At 36.0% G+C, this 17,624-nt stretch overlaps 1 protein-coding gene across 6 annotated transcripts in view; it reads right to left on the bottom strand.

Moving 5' to 3' along the window:
• Nucleotides 1-237: 237 nt before the first annotated feature.
• The window catches only part of LOC117782931 (syndecan), a 115,639-nt gene continuing 98,252 nt past the window's right edge, over nt 238-17,624 (bottom strand). For 2 of the 6 annotated variants that reach the window (XM_034620033.1, XM_034620032.1), the window contains exons 4-7: nt 6,394-6,778; nt 5,464-6,069; nt 1,844-2,017; nt 238-703 (exon numbers count right to left, since the gene is read on the bottom strand). In XM_034620033.1, coding sequence (XP_034475924.1) covers nt 531-703; nt 1,844-2,017; nt 5,464-6,069; nt 6,394-6,778 — 1,338 coding nt within the window. In that variant the 3' untranslated portion in view covers nt 238-530. The remainder of the gene's footprint in view (nt 704-1,843; nt 2,018-5,463; nt 6,070-6,393; nt 6,779-17,624) is intronic. The other 4 variants (XM_034620034.1, XM_034620035.1, XM_034620036.1 and 1 more) reach the window with 4 other exon arrangements.

The raw sequence follows: 17,624 nt of genomic DNA, 5'->3' as shown, positions 1-17,624 counted from the left end.
TATATAATTTTATTTTATATATTAAATTTCGCATGATTTATTTTGCTTTTATATTTGATATTTTGTTTGTTTTTGTTTTTCATAATTTTTTTTTTGTTGTATTACACAATTTGCTTAAAACTTACTTAATTAGAAAAGTTTGCACACACAGACACACACACACTCTGCTTGTTGTGTGCGTGTGTGTGTGCCCCATTTGACTTACAGGTAAGTTTGAAATTTTCTTCATTGTTATTTTTTTTCTCTTTTACCCCTCGCGAAAAAGTTGTGTGATTTCAAGAGTTGTTGCTTGCTTGTTGTTGTGTTGTTAGTTTTTGTTTTGTTTATGTTCTTGTTGTTGTTGTTTTTGTTGTCGTCTCAGCTGGGCAATATCGCGCAGTGTATTGAGCTGAGCTTGTTAATCAAAATTAACGAACGCACTTCGTAACCAAAATTGTCAATTGTTGTTGTGATGACTCCGCTCCAGTGACTACTGCCACGCCTACTTTCTGCTCCGGTTCAGCTTAATACCTGCGCGCTGAGCCATTATCTCAGGCGTAGAATTCACGGTTGTTCGCATTTTTCGCATAGGAATTGTTGGCAGGCGAACGCTTTGGCTCGTCCAGCGCATAGGATCCTTCATCCTTTTTCCGCATGCGATACACAATGAACATGACCACAAGTATGGCACACAGTAGACCCACAACGGCGCCACCAATGACAGCTGCAATAGAGAGACACACACACATCGATTAAAATCAGTTAGCTTCACAATTATGATCAGGGACGGTAACTAAAGATTATAATTTTTTTTTTTTAAGTGAAAAAATCATTTACTTGTAGTAATTTTTAAAGAGCGTGAAATATACTTTTATTTTTCTATAAGGGTAATCTGAGCACCACGATCTTTAAATTTACGATTTTTATTATTTTACTTACGAAATAATGATTAACTTTTAGTAAGAATTTAAACAATAATCATTATTTATGCTCACAAAAAATAAAACTTAAAAAATAATGATTTTTCCTTCAGTTATATTTGTTATTATTTTGACTTTTTAATTATCATTATTGTTTAAGTTTTAAAGAACAACTCAAAGTTAATCACTACTTCGTAAGTTATAGCCTATTTCCACGACAGCACATTTGGCACATTCGCCGCCATTTTTATCATTCGGCCCGAATGTTGACTTCATTTCCGTACAAAATCCTAATGATCATTTTGGCTCATTCATAATGAATGTTAAGATTTTTTGCCATTCGCCCCGGCGAATTTCCGTATTTTTTCATCGAGCACGCGATGCTTATCGATACACTCGTGAAAAAAAGCAATTATCACCTTAACCAGCTGTTTTCTTCAATAAAAACGATAGGCATTAAATTTGCGGTAATAATAACATCAAAATAAATATTGAAATGTTGTTATTGTCAGCTTTTTATAATTTTGCACAGAAACCGAACAGCTGATTGGCTTTGCGTGAATGGCAAATGTCTTTACAGTTTCACATTTGGTCGTGGAAAGCCAAAAATGTGCAACATTTAAATGTGAGCAAATGTTGCAAATGTGAGTGGTCGTGGAAATAGCCTAAAAAACAATCAAAATTTAAATTCCTGACTATGATGTAGTTTTTTTTAATAAAACATGAATACAGTCCCTGATTATGATGTTTAAAATAAATATTAAGAATTGAAAATTTTTTTTTTTTGATTATACTAATAAGTTTTATTTTCCGAACTAAGTTCTTAATTTAAAATTGTTATTTTCTAATAGTTAAATTCAAATTTGTATATTAATGTCAATCAATATGTCTTTAAATATTGAAAATATGACATTCCTCATGGGTATTAAAACAACTCAACTTACCAGCCAATATGCCGGGCTGCGCAAAGAAACTTGTCGTGCGATCCTCCTCGCTCATGATGACAACCTCACTGTTTCCACCGGGCCTATGCTCAACGATTTTCGTGTCTGTCGGTTGGCTGTTGATATTCTTATTGGGATCCAACTCGTGGACGTTGGTGCTGATGCTGCCACCCGCTGTAATTAATGTTGCAAAATGTGATGCCACAGTTTAGAATTATGACAAATAATGAAATATGAAAGACGTGCAACAAAACACAAACACATATATTACGTATACGTATATTAACCAGTGTCCATTATTAAGTTCAGTTGTGTGTGCGTGTGTTTTTTTGTTTGTGTTAGTGTCTGTGTTAATGAGCTGATGAATATGTGTGTGTGAGTAAGTGTGAGTATGCAATATTTACAAGGCTTTAGGTGCTGCTACTAAGTAAGTATGTTATTAATTGGTTAAACTTCTTTCAACTACTTGAGTCCAACAAATTTGACAATTTCTATGGTTTATGGTTTGCCTCTAGCTACAATTTCAGTTTGCAACTTATTTCGCGTCTAATGAGCAGCTCCCCCAATTGTTCTACTTGTTCTTCTTGCCATAATGAAAAAACTTTTTGTCACAAATTTGCTTCATTACGTGGAACCCCAAGACACAAAACAAGAAAATAAAAAAAGTAAAACCAAACTTTTCTGCTCACATTTGCAGCTCATTCATTTCATGCCAACTCAAGTTTTTGAACCGCTTTGTTGACCCACTTGGCAGATTTCGGCTTGAATTTGCATATTTGACCTGAACTTCTCATTACGTCCCATTGTAATTTGTACATCTTGAGCTCGTAAACACATGACTAAAGAAATTTAATGCCAATTAGCAGTCAAACAAATGACTTTTAATTAAATTAATTGCCATGCGCTCCACCAACAACACTCAACGTGTATGTCTTCTTTGTTCTTGTGCAATTGCTCGCAATCCTGCCGTCTGTTTGTCTTATTTATCCATTCCAGGAACTGTTGATATGAGCTCAAAACAAACATATTGCTTATTTAGTCCTTGTACTTTCTTTGCAGCTGCTCAACTTCAATCTACAAACAGATATACAAACATAATACACACAATCACACAACATTTTTACGAATGTTGCTCCAAAAGTAACTATATTTGATCAGAATAAATCTATCTCTCATCTCATAATATTTATTTTAAACTTTTATAAAAAAAAAACATAATTTATTTTTAAGTGATAGTATCAAGAAAAAAAAACTTGATTTTTAAAGCCGAATTAACTATTTAATATTCCCTATAAGTACGAGAGTTGCTCCATAAAAAACTATATTTTTAATTATATATTAACCTACACCTTTTTTTTTCTTTTCATTTTTAATGTAAAGACATTTTCAAAGAATTTAAGTCGAAACTAGTTAAATTTTACACAATGTCTTGTCTATTACTGTAATATTTATTTCACTTATTCATTGCTCCACTTTAGATATATATTTTTCTCAACTGTTCCTATTTTCCCTTATTTTTAAAGCCGATTAAATGTTATAATATTCTCTCATTTGCTTTACTAATAGAACTACCCTCGGCAATTACTGTTTACTTGACTGCTTCTCTGTGCTGGCCCAATCAGACCCTTATTGAAGCCAAATTTGGCATATTAATTAGGATAAACAATGCCAGGGGCAAACTGTAGTCAGCGGATACTGAAATAGATTCATTCAATAGGTACGAGTATAAATATATGTGTGTATTTAAGCGAAACAATCAGTTCAAGTGTTTGTTGTGTACTCTACTTGCAGGTACGAAAACAATAGAGCGCTGAAAAATGGGCGTGGCCGAGGCGCATCCCAAGTAGTAAGTAAGTATAAATATTTGCTTTAGAGCAAGAGCTCAAGGTTTGTTCGGGTCAAAAGAAGTTGAAGGCCTCTAAGGAATTTGCTGCAAATTTTTAGCCCGATTGAAAAATCCCTTCACATGCTTTAAAGTGTTGCTGTGACACTTGCTGTGTATATGTGTGTGTGTGTTTGTGTTTGTGTAATCTATATGCCAGCTATATTGATGTGGGCGTGGCCAAGGGCTCTATAAAATGGTGATTGTCAAAGCCAAGTCACACACGCACAAAAGGCTCTAAACGCCAACACGTCGTATAAGCAACAAACAATGTCGCAACTAGAGAAAATAAGAGAGGGGGAGAGAGAAAGAAAGAAAGAGATCGGTAGGTTGCTTTGCCAACGCCGGAACTCAGTGATTTTTCATGTGAAGTGCCCCGTGAAGTGTTTTCCACTCGATGCCAGCGTCAAATCAGTGCAAAGCTTAGTGAGTTTTTCCAGAAGCTTGGAGCAGAAGCAGTTCAGACAGTAAATCTACGGCCTGGAGGAGGGCAAGGGCTGCTTGAGCTGTGTGTGTGTGTTGTGTGTTAATGGAACTTTACTCGTTTGCCCTCCAGCTAAACAACAGACTGAATTGCAAACCTTGTGTGAGGCTCTAAAGCTAACGAAATGGCATCCCTTGATTGAGTGAGTTTTCCCACATCAAAGCAACGGGAATCGATTGTTTGCTGACTTATCAGCTCAAATGACAGCAATAGCCATTAATTAATCCTGATTCTTAGCTTTTTAAACCACGCAAAAAAAATGCTTACCTAAAGCTAAAAATGTCACGAGTCAAAAGTTTCTAAAAGCTTATGCTAAAGTTGGAAAATGGAAAATACTATGCCTTAAAAAGGCAAGAATGATGTGAATGATTTGAGTGACAGAACATACTGTGTGAATGATAAATGTGAACAGTTTTGTATAAATTTGATGAAAAGTGTATATATTTTTAGGATATTTTGTTGTAGGTAAAGTTTTAATCGGAGAAATTGACCCGCCACATATATTCAGCCATAGTAACAACGCGCAGAGACAGAGACAGAGAGTGTGTGTAAGAGAGACAGAGAGAGGGAGAGAGAGAGAGTTGGGATAGAGAGAATGCAGCAGCCGTGACGTTGCGACGCCTAAATCTAAACTGAACTAAATTTGTACTCAATAATAATTGTCAATAAAATGAAAGCACTTAATATACGATTTATAAAATATATAGCACAAAATTGTCCCATTATATTAATTATATGAAAATACAAATAAATATGTTGAATAAAAGCCAAAAATACTTTGTAAAATAAATTATGGAATATACCAAAAACAATTTGCTAAATAAATAAAGCCATCAATCGACCAGACTAAAAGACAACAATGCAGTGTCAAATGCAAATTTTATGACCAACCAGCAATTAAATTGTCAATTTGACGTCCTTGTTCTCAAAGTCTGGAAAATTGATAACGCAAGACCCAAAAGTGTGAATGAAGGCAACAAGAATTAAACACTAGTTTAGTTAGCTTTAAGTGTAATTTTTGTACGCTGTGTAGTTTGAAAAACGATTAGGAAAACATGCGAAAATGAAGAAAACATAAAAACTTAAAAACAGTACAAAATAGAAAAATAAAAGCAAAAACCGATAATAGAAACACATAACTAAACGATAGGAAGAAAAGCAAAGCGACAAGGACAAAGAATTACAAAAAAAGAAAATAATAATAACAAATAAGAATACGAATAAGAATAAGAATAAATGAAAGAAACCACTGACATCCGCCGGCTCGTTCCGTGCCATCCTTCTTAACGCTGATTTCAGTGTAGAGCTCATCATCAGCATCCTCAACGCCATCCACATCGATGGTGTGATCATCTTCATTATTGTTCTCAACGGTTTTGCCGCTGCCCAAGTCTGTGTTAATCCTGCCCGTAATTTCGGTATTCAAATCAGAATCAGGCAGCATATCATCTCCATCCTCCACATCATCGTGATCATTATCGTCCATATCTTCATCTGCATCTGCATCTGCATCCGCATCGACATCTGCATCATCTTCATCGTCATCGTCATCGTCATTGCCATCGTTATCGTTATCGTTATCGCTATCGCCGCTGCCTTGTAGCGTATCTTCCTGATCGAATTTCTCATCATCCTCGTCAGGTTCTGGCAATGGTTGACTTTGGTTTCTTGCTGGGGTTTGATCATATGATGATCTAGCTGTGCTGGAGGTGGAGGTGGTAGTGGTGGTGGTGGTGATGGAGACTGGTGTGGTTGAGGTGGTGCTGGTGCTCTCTGTGTCGAGGTTGTTTGTACGTATGGTTGTGGGGGTGGTGGGTGTGAAGTCTGTTCTTTGTGTTGTTGTTGTTGTTGTATGAGCTGCTGGATATAAAGATGTTGTTGTTGTTGTGTTTGAATTATTATTAAAAGTATTGAGGTTGTTGTTGTTGTTGTTGTTGCTGTCATCGTTGTCCTTATTCGTGTAATTATTACTTATAATTATAGTTGGAATTGTATAGGAATTATTATTGGTATTTATATCTTGGTCTGAAATGGGCGCTATGTTTGTGATTGAGGTTGAGGTGAGGGTTGTTGTATTGTTGAGAGATGTTGTTGTTGTTGTGGTTGTTGTGTTTATGGGTTTATTAGAAGTAGAAGAAACGTTGGCATTGACTATAGTTGTAGTAAGACTAGCTTGATCTTTACCGATTGTGCTGATGTCACTACCACTGCTGATGATGCCGTTGTTGTTGTTGTTGTTGTTGATATTATGATTGTTGTTGGCGTTGGTGCTACTACCAATGATGGTGCCACTATTCGCTTGATGATTGTTATTATTATTATTATTGATATTATTATTATTATTATTGTTCTTGCTGATGTCGATTTGATTATGATGGTTGACTCTACTCGAGATGAGGTCGTTGTTGTTGTTGTTGTTGTCGTTCGTATTATGCTTACTGTTTGTGTGGCCAACGTTTTGTACTCGCGTATTGTGCGAGCTCTGATGATGATCGGTTATGGCGTCCTCGTCATCGGGTCCAAAACCAGAGCCAGAATAGTCCGGTTCCTTATCTAGATCATCGTGTAACTGCAAAGACAAAGAAAATGTACAAAATTAGTCATTTTTAACATATAATACAAATTGAAGATAAAAACTATATATGATTTTAAGCTAAAAATTTAATTTTAATTTAATCTTTTTCTAAACCAAAAATATGAGATACTTTTTAGATCGTTGCTTAAAATCCACAAATCATTTTTTTATTATAATTTTTATTTTACAAGCTGTTTGTTACGTTCTCTGTCTAAAAGAATTTCAAGTACATTTCGCTTTGAACTAGACATAAAAAGTGAAGAACTCTGTCTCTATTCAAAAAGAAGGCAAGAAGAAGAATAGCAGGTTAAGAACTGTTGCCTGCTTTTGTGCGCAACAAATGGCAACGATTTGCATTGAAAATTATGCGACTGCCATGTCCTTGACAGCATCCCGTACAATGGCCTACCATAGAGATGGAGAGCGAGAGAGGGGGTGGGGAAGGGTGGAGTCATGCTTGGGGCGTGGCACAATGGCATCTCTACTCGGGGGACACATTTATATGGCCATTGTCTGACGACGGGCTCCAGTGGTTGACTATTGCGAGTGTGGCTTTCATGACTTCAATGCGGTTCTTGCGGTTTATTTGGGCAACACACAGCACACACTCAAACCTACACAAAGTCGCAATGGCACAACAAACTGTGACCAATGATAATTGTCATGGCAAAAAGGATATGCCACAGTTGTTGTCGTCGCTTGTTTATTTACTTTAATTTTGTCGCCGTTTGCTTTACGCCATAAAAACTGGCGCAAGACAAAAGACGAGTCAAACAAGGAGTGATGGGAGGCGCACAGTGGGGCGGGTAGGGGTCAGTAGCCAGGAGACAGTAGCCAATAGCAACTTAATTGAATTTGTTCACGCGTTTTGAAATGCCAACATGTTTACGTTTATTTTTATACTTATGACTATGTGTGGAATTTGTGGTACCTTTTTTGCCTCTCCCTCCCTCCATCACGCCTATGACTAACAAGCTGCCCTCACATTGTTATTGACCATTAAGAAAGTGCTTATGAGAACGCGTTTGTCGCAGCTGCTTAACTTTAAGATAGCTTATGTTCTACAAATGATGTTTCTTCTTTTTCCCAAAACACACAGCCAAGTTGCCTTAAAGTAGACAAACATTGAGAGAACTTGTTCAAAAATATTCTACCTGAAGAGTTGTCCTGCAACCCAAATATGACTCAACATTATCATCATCATCAACATTATGATATTTATGGAAACAAATTGAAAGCATTTGCTCCATAATGACCGCTTTACTCACAATTGTGATCCACTCTGCACCCCTGGGATAACTTTTCCCAGAAAAAGCTTGGGTGCATCTTCTTCAAGTTTATTCTTTATTTTGCCATTCACATCTATGGTATTAAGCTTAGAAAGACATCTGTTGAGAATATGGCATTTGCAGCAGTAGGAAATACTCGTTGCTTGAAATAAGAGCTCAAGTCTTTAGCCTTAAATGTACTTGACTTTTGAAATTTAATTTCAAACCAATTTTACAAAGACTAAATTGTGCGCACATCAAATTAGGTTTTTAGGGGAAAGAGGAAGTTATAAATTGTTTGGTTTTTATTTCTAAAATTAGATTTTACGGTGAAAATTGCAGCAACGTATGAAACATATATAATCAAAATGGAAAGAAATCAAATTTTTGCCCACATAATTTGCAAATTGTATAATTGAAAGAGTCCATTGAGCGGAAAATACATATTTGAAACCACAACTAAACATTAGCAAATAAAATGCATTTGCTGGCGCTAATTGAATTTAATTCATTTCAGATGCATATGTTTATATTTAAGTATCTTTATTTCAAACAAACTCTTATTTTTGTTTAGCAATATTTGTATAATAACTTGATTATATTTATAAGCCGTGGAATAGATTAAAAATTCAATAATTACTTGTCGATGATTAAATCTAGAGCAATTTATAAGGCATAAGGTTTAAGGTGGAAAACTTGAGTCGATAGCACATTTTCTTTTATTTATGCCATAATTAAGTACCACTGTATTAAAATGCAACTTTCCACGGATCTCATTAATAAAACATTGTCTTCGAGCCCATTTGCCGCATAGAGTATGAGTGAGTATAAGTGAGGAGCATTTAATTAAATGTACTTTTTTTGTTTGGCAAGTATTCAAGCGCCAAGGCACATGTATTGTAATTTGTTTTGGACACACACTCGACGCACAATCCAAACACACACATTTGGTAAATTGAAAGCACACAAGCCGGCGGCTTTAAAGCTTTGCCAATCTACAAAATGTAAAACAGCAAAAAAAAAAAAATTACATACAAAAATAAGAAACAATAACAAAAAAAAAATTTGCACGTTTTACACGCTGATGGCGAAAATTTGTTTCGTATTTTTGGGTTTGTTTTTTATTTCGTTTTGCACGTTTGCTGCTAAATTTAATTAAAATATTTTGCGTTTCAAAGAATTGTATTATTGCGTAACACTGCGGGCCACAATTTTATGGCCCTCATAAATTGTATGTGTGCCACAAACACACATACACACACACACACAGAACTCTGCTGCAATTTGGGCAATTCTATATACAAGACATTTGGTCAAAAGTGGCTCATAAAGCATAACTGAATGTTGGCCACATTGTTTTTTTCACTGCCTGTTGTCCTGTTTTTCAACCTGCTCTATATCCTTGCACAGTTTATTTAAAATGTTTTTCAAGCGCCGTTTGTGCCACTTCCCTCCCACCTCGTTTCGCCACGACTTTGTGTCGCTTTTGCCGCTTGATTTATGCAGCAATTAGCGAAGAGTCGGAGGCGGGGCGTGGGCGGTGGGCGGGGCCGGAGACTGGGGACTCGTGTCTTGCTGCTTTTGTTGCTGGTTGAAGAGCTCACAGTTGAGCTGTTGCTCACGTGACTGTTGCAACTTTAATTGCCCCGTTTGGGTTGCCTCGGTTGTTGCTGCACTATTGGGGCACATTTGTTGCCTACTTTGTGGGCTTGTTGTTGTTGGCGCCTTAAATAAGTTCATCGGTGTGGCCAAGTTACCAAATTGCACTTTCATAGTTGCGGTTACGCTTACTTAGACCCTTTTTTTTTGGCCATGGCACTTGGCTCTTGGCTGCTGGCCTCATTAAACGTGGCCCGAAAACTTTAACGATCGATAGACTGTAGCATGCAACGGCTGCTGCGGCGACGAAGGCGGTTGCAACTGTAAATTTTATGCTATAAATTGCATTGTTAATAAAACATGAGCTGTGGGCGCAGCAGCAACTGATGCTGCAATATGGGTCATGCATGAATTTAAATGATGTCATTTGAACGTTTCTCTGCCAGTTGCTGCCACCTGCCACCTGCCACCAGCAGCCTGCCACAGGAGTGGCAGCGGTAGCAACATTGAACAGCAGCTGCTGTTCCTTTTAGTCCACTTAATGGCGCTGACTTTAATATTTTTTGCATTAAATTTGCATTTGCATTTGCAGCAGTTGCAGCAACTGCAAAGCTGCAACTGCTGCTGGCCAACGTGGCGTATGCTTGACACCATTTGTGATATATGGCAAAAGCAGCGCAAGTTTCAAATATGCAAATGTTAACAAGCATGCGTACCAACATTTCTATAAAGTTAATATCAAACAGCTAAAGCGTTTAAGTACTTCTTCATCTTTTTGGCAACTTTTCGTAAATTTGAAATTTCATTTCAACTTGTATCAAGTTAAAGTTTTTGCAAGTCAAGCGAATAACTTGGCACACATAAATGAGCGAAAGAGCATAAGCAAATTCTTTGCCTTAATGAAAATTACGAAAAAAAAAAACAGCAGTGAAAACTAAAAAGAAATAAGAAACAGAAAAGCAACAAGAAAATCAGGCAGAGAAACAGGCAACAACCTTCAAACAAAATGAGCGCCAAATTGTGTCAGCGCTGAGTGATGTTCAGCACTGCAGCAGCCTTGTGGCACGTGGGTGGGGCAGACGCCTTATGCATAAACAACAAGTTGCACTGCGGCAAATGGGCAAGAAGACAAACCAAAACCGATTGTGAATTTTTTACAGTAAATAATAAAAATAATTAAGTCAAATAATTTCACTGATTACTTTAAAAAACTCTAAAAATCATTGATTTTAAGTTGAACAAAATGATATTAAACATATTTTATATTTATAAAATGTTTTTAAAAATATGTTTTTCAGTTTTAACTGTATCACATACATAACTTTGACATTTAAGTAGGATTTTATGTAAATCAAAGTGTTTAAAATGTGTATGGTAAATTCAAATAGGTCTTTTTCTTATAATATTTAAAAAAAAATATTTTTTTAAATAAAACGTTGCTACTAAATATGAAATTTTAAGTTAAATTAACGTGTTTTACATTTTATTTTAATACGATGTCTGTTTTAATGTTGAATGATAAAGTCAAATGTGTTTTTTGGGATTTATTATTTTTAATTGTATGTTTGTGACTTACATTACAAAACAAAATTTTAATTTTAAACTTTATTAAATATTTAAGTATTTTTAGTTTGTTTTATAGACAAAGAAGGGTATTCCAACAGTCAGCACAGTCTTCTTCTGCAGTTGTTTCATTCTCTTTGTGATTGCTTCTACTTGTTTCGGTTTACTTTGGCGTTTCTTTGCTTTGAGCAAACATCACAGAGCATTTGTCGAGCACCCCTCCTTTTGCTTGAGGGGCGCCCCTTACGCCCACCCTTAAGGGCAAGTTACTGTGTTGCATAATTAATGCATGCAAAAATTCAATTTCCAGTGTGTTCTTTTCCCCAACTTCTTCAACTCATAAATAGACAAATTGCTCGCTTCCTCAATTGGCTAAGCGTAACCTAAACTTTAGGCGTGCGTGCCTCAACTTGGCCCATACAAAGATTTACAAATGTATTAGAAATAAGCACAGTACGATTTTATTTCGATTCGTTCTTTTGCTAGATTCGAGCTTTTGTTCGCCGTTGCAGTTTTGGGCCATTTTCTAAACTTAACGCATGAAAATGTTGTGTCAAAGTTTTTGTGAAAAGTTTTGCTGTCAGATTTCGGTTGCAAGTTGTGTGAGTTGCTTTCTAACGAGTAAATTGTCGCTTTGACAAGATGCCTCTTGTTGCAACATTGCTCAGTTTGTTTGTGCAACTCGCATGCATTTGCTGCACTCACATATTCAGCAAACTAACAACGGCAACAGCAACAGGAACTAGAATTTCAATTTTCTGTATGTATTTCACAATTTAGTTGTTGTTTCTCTTGTGTTTTGTTTAGTCCAATTGGTCAGTTGTGAGCGTAGTTGCTGTTGTATTTCTTGTTGTTGTTATTAACGCTGCAGGAAAGGTTTTTTTTACAAAAGTTTTGTGCATTTTGTGTAACTTTGGATATGCGGTCGATGGTCGATCCAACTGCTAACTTACAAAAAGGAAGCATGCCACAAGCCAAATGTGAGTTGAATCCCTCCAATTCGGCATTTACTGCATTGGGCAGTTCAATTACGATATGGCCAAGGCCAGTTGACCATCAAATTTTAATTTATTTCAATGCTTTTTGCCACAGCAACGCATCAGTTTAGTTTACTGCTGCAGTTGCAGCTGCAACGCAATTGTGGCAACTACGAATATACTATATGTAACTGTGAGCTTATTTGCTCAACGAAATTGCGCTTTTGCACATTTCTTTGCTTTGACTGCTTCACAGTTCAGTTGAACTCAGTTCAGCTGTTGGCCCAGTTTACGTTTCTTTTGCCTGCCCTTTTTATTGGTCCCTTTTTGTCCTTTTTCTGCCTTTTTTCTGCCCTTTTCTTCATCTTTTCATTTTCTTCAGCAATTGCCCATTTACATTTAGATTGAGGCGTAATGCAATCAAATGACCAGAAGAAATATCATATAAGTATGAATATATAGATATCCCAGGACTATAGATTTTTGTTTCGCCTCATTTGGCTTACATTAAATTTGCATTATGCTTTCCTCCCCTCTAAGGTAAATAATTGCTTTTTAAATGTGCGCAGTAAATTGAAAAACTTTCCGGCAAGTTTTGTGGCCAAAGAAATACACCTAAATATCAATTGCATGTTGCACGAGTTCGCTGGCTTTTCATTTGGACCAAACTATGGAAAACTTTTACTTTTGCTGCTTCACTCGCGATAACAATATGCATTCGAGAAGTGTGTAAGTGTGTCTTGTGTCTGTTGTTGTGGCAAGTGCTGTTGTCGCGGCCTTGCAACCATAATAGTTGGTGGCACAGTTCTAAGCGAATTGTTTGCTTGTTACTTGTTATACCCTATACTTAAACGATAAGCAAGTGTTATTTATGTGCACTTTTAGTGGACACCGGGATTATGCTTTAATTTTTTCAGGACTAAAGTTCTGGCCTTTGTGTTTTTTTTTACATTCAGCTAATGTACATTATTTTAAAATTGTACAGAAATGTTAAGAAAAAAACAAAGTTATATATTTTGTAGTAAAAATCGGCTTTAAGCAGGGACCGTAAATAAGTCTTATGTTAACAAATTTAACAAAATAAATCAGTAAGATAGAATTATGTACACATTAAACACCAAAATTTTAAATGTCCCAAATAAGAGTTATTCAATAACTTTTAAGTAAAAATTAAAAAAAAAAAAGTACAGTTGAATGTCTTTTGAACCAAATGGTGTAAATAAAATTTAAAAATATTCTTTTTCTAGGTTTCTGCAAAAAGCACCAAGTCCGATTGACACAAAAAGAATAAGAACATCTTTAAATTTTTTAACACACCAATTGGTTCAAAAGACATTCAACTAAACTTTTTTTTTTTTTAACTTAGTCCCTGTCTTTAATTTTAAATTTATTTGAATTAAATGCAAATTATTATTAATAATACATCTCAGAGATATATTTTACAGAAGAGTATAAAGAATTGTTATACAAATTGCTAATTATTTATTTCCATTATTGGTCAAATGCATTAATTAGTTGAACTGGAATTGATTTTGCTCTCCAATTGGTCTAGATTATAATTATAAATTGCATTCCGCTCTGATGGGTATCTTATAGTCAAGTAACAATTGTAGTATTTCGCTTTTGACTGCCGAGTATCTTTTATAGGTATCTCTATAGTTGTTGTTGTAGCTACTGGTAGTGCTATTGTTGTTGCTGTTGCCACTGCCATTGTGTTGTTGGCATAATTTGGCACTTAATTGGCAGTTTGTTGCTTTTGCTTCTGCATTTCCATGGCTACCCCCCTCAATACCCCTTTCCTTTCGCCTTTCTTCGTTAAGCCTGCAGACAAGCCATAAACATTTATCAAGCTCATGGCTGCTGTCAGCGTGCAGAATTCAGTGTGCTTCTCATTCTTCTCTCAGCTCAGTTGTCGCTTCCGATTTGTTTCTGTTTAATGTTTTGTTGTGCGTTCTTCTGCTTCTTTTTCTTTGTAAATTAAAGCACACGCCATTGCATTATAGTATTTTTGGTGTGCACGTCAACCGGAAAAGGGAAATACGCAAATTTGCGCATTTGATGCGACTTTTATTTCTCTCCACTTTTATCACGTACAGACTTTTTTGTCAGAAACTTTGGCTTATTGCTGATGAGCTGCGGATTTGATTTATTTCGCTCTCTATCTCTCCTTCTCTCCATCTGTTTTTCTATCTCTCTGACCATCGCTTTTAATTGTGATATTTTAGACTTGAGCATAGCTGCGGCTTTAATCGCTTGCTTTAAGCTTTTAATGCGCTTTTCGTGTTGCCTCACGTTATTTCGTCCAGCAAGCGTATTTGACACAAATTTGTTGCCTTTAACCCCCCAGCCCCACACCTTGAACACACCCAAAAAATTGCCAACGCAGCATCATCATCATTAACATCATCATGAGCTGCTTTGCTGGTGAGCAAAAAATCAATAACCGCACCCAGGCAGCAGCCATCATCTTGTTCGTTGTTTTTTTTTTCCCAGTGTTTGTTGCTTTGCCCATTGCCCATTTAGTCTATTGCCGTCTCACCTCTGTCCCTAGCTCGCTCTCTCGCCAACAAAGTGACTGTCAGTTGCTTTTTTTTGTGTGTGCATTAGAAAACAGCAAATTATGAAAGCAAATTATGGGTAAAAGCTTCGAGGCTCAGACTAAGCTGCAAACAAATCCCAAACTCCAACTCCAACTCGCATTCCACAAATACAATCCACAATTCACAGTCTACAGCTGTAGTAAAATTTTTTGTTGGCGCCTAAAAGTATGCCACTCGCCTGATTTGCAGTCGGAGCATAAAATGCAATTTATGCGCCGCATTTTTCCAAAGCTTTCAACGTCTTAACTCAGCACTAATTGTGGCAACAGCTGCCAGCTTGCAACTTATGGCATAATTAATCCTCTTTAAGGGGTTAATGCTCCAGTCCGCTAACCACAAAGTACAAACTACAGGATTAGGCCTTGGGGCCTTTTAATGCCTTATCTCTGTTGCCTTTGCGTCATGCTAATCAAAAATAATTAAAGGCGTCAAAGTTTGCGGCTAAAGTTAATCGATAAACGTTGCAAGAGTGAGGTTAAGTGCGGCTTTAGTTGGCTGCTTAGCAATTTGCATGCGCTGCCGAGCGAGGTGTGCCACAGGAGTTTGACAAAACTGTGCACTTTGCAGCTAATAAGACTTTACTTTTTTTATTACATTCTCTTTCTCCCTTAATGAGTTAAGCTAAGCAATAAACTTGTCAGCTTATGGGCGTGGCAAGGATGCTACTCGGTTGTTATTTAACTTGTTGCTGTTGTTGTTGTTGCATTTTAATTGCGACACCAGAGACGCGACTTAATTTGTGTTGCAGCTTCAACGGAACTGAAAGGAAGACACACACACTCACACAGTGCAGCATGTGTGTGTGAGAGAATGTTGCAAAGAAGGTTTGGTTACTTTTCTGCCATGGCACGTCATTAAAATTTTAATGCTTGCCCCGCCTTATGTGACAATGTGTAATGGGCGTGGCTTTCTCAGTTGCTCAGTCAATTGCAAAAACGCTTTGAAATGTCATTTTAACTGCCAGATGAGCTGTAAGTAATTGCAACAAAAAGCTGATTGCTATGAAGCATCCACATGCAGTGGAATTTAGAATGTGTTAGATTAAATGCAACGTTTTTGCTAGCCATCATATTTGTGATTGCATCAACAATTTAACTGTTCCACGTCTCAACATTTATTTTATATATAGTTACTTGTTTTATGAGTCGAGAAACAACTTGTGGTATATTAAATGACAGTAACAACGACACTTATTAGTAGCACAGAATGTTAAATCTGTAACATCGGGCAGAAATATGCATAATTAATATTGAAATTCATATTGATGGATTTAATACACAAACAATGCACAAACATTCATAACATATGTGTACAAATAATTTATTCAAGTAAATATTTTGACCGCGCATTGTTTGACTGATGAATGTGAACCGCATTGTTGTGGCAGCTGTGTTTACCTATGTGTGTGTATGTGTATGCTAACCAAAATAAATAGTCTTATATTCAACGTTAGTTCTGTTGGTTCTATGCTCTGTGGTTGCATTCAAATGGAATGCCACAATGCGGGGCAACAGTAGGTGTGTGCCCCATGCAATCAACGCTCAGTGCACGTATGAAACAAATGTAATTAACTTTCAAGCCATTGCAACATTTTGTGGCATGTTGCAGCTGGGCGAACAGTGTTGAATTATTCATGGCATTAAGACAAGTTGCTTGACCCAGCTGAAACAGAAGCTGAAGCATCTCACTTGCCTTTAAGAAGGAAAATGGCAGCAGGTTCAACAAACTGCGTCACGTTGCGCCTAAAAGCATGCAACGTACTCAAGTGTGCGGTTACAAGTTGAGGCAACAGACGACGACGACGACGACTACGTCGCCTGACAAACGACAAATGCCAGTTAAAAAGGAAAGAAATAAGTATTATACTGAGCTAGAGAAATAGTCGTCAAGGGAAAGGAAGTATGTCCCAGTGGCAACAGAAATGGATGCAGAGAACCAGGACGAGTGGCAACAACAACCGAAGCATTGACTAACGAGCGCCTGTCTAAACTATATGCATGAGAAATGCCTAAGTAGGTTATATGCCAAACAAGATGCACGACTTGCACTTATCCTATAATGTATAAGTAACAATTTACATCATGCAAATTCCGAAGATTTTTGTACCAATTTAAAAAGTGACAACGAAAATAGTAGGAATCAAATTTAAAGAAACAAACAAAATGAAAGCAAAAACTAAGAAATTTAAATTATATGAAAATCCAGAGTACAAAAATTACTAAAAATCTTTTTAAGTTGCTATCATATTTCCGATGTATTGTATTTTTTCGCAAATCATAATATATATATATCTACTTAATAGTGCGAATACTTGTTAAACACTTAGTAAAATATATATCGTATGTAGGTGATTAATTAATTCTAATTTATTTCAAATAAGTACATTAATGATACAACGCAATGTTGGATTTCTTATGCTGACTACTCCATTAAAGTATTTCTGAAAGTTAAATTAAGCAGTAGAAATAATAAGCAGTAGTAAGTAAAAGTGCAAAAGAAAAAATCAAATTATATAGTTTATATTTTTTGTTGTTGTTAATTTTTGCCTTTCTAATTATTTTTTCTTATTTTGATTTGCTAATTATATTTTTTATTTTTCTTAGTATTATTTGCACAACTTTTTATGAAATAACGAATTGATAGCAGTATCAAAATTTATTTTAAGCTTGTTCTAATTTCTATTCCGCTTCAATTTTACTTCAGCTTTCATCCATTTTTTGATACTTAGATCAAATAAGTACTCTTTTTATTTCTCGTTAACTTTCTATTAAGTATTATTCAGCTTAAAGTTGCTATTAATGCAAAAGAGCTGACCTGCCCACAATTACGAACA

This window comes from Drosophila innubila (genome assembly GCF_004354385.1).
Source record: "Drosophila innubila isolate TH190305 chromosome 2R unlocalized genomic scaffold, UK_Dinn_1.0 1_C_2R, whole genome shotgun sequence".
Classification (NCBI taxonomy): domain Eukaryota; kingdom Metazoa; phylum Arthropoda; class Insecta; order Diptera; family Drosophilidae; genus Drosophila; species Drosophila innubila.
This window is presented reverse-complemented; position numbering and strand designations above follow the sequence as displayed.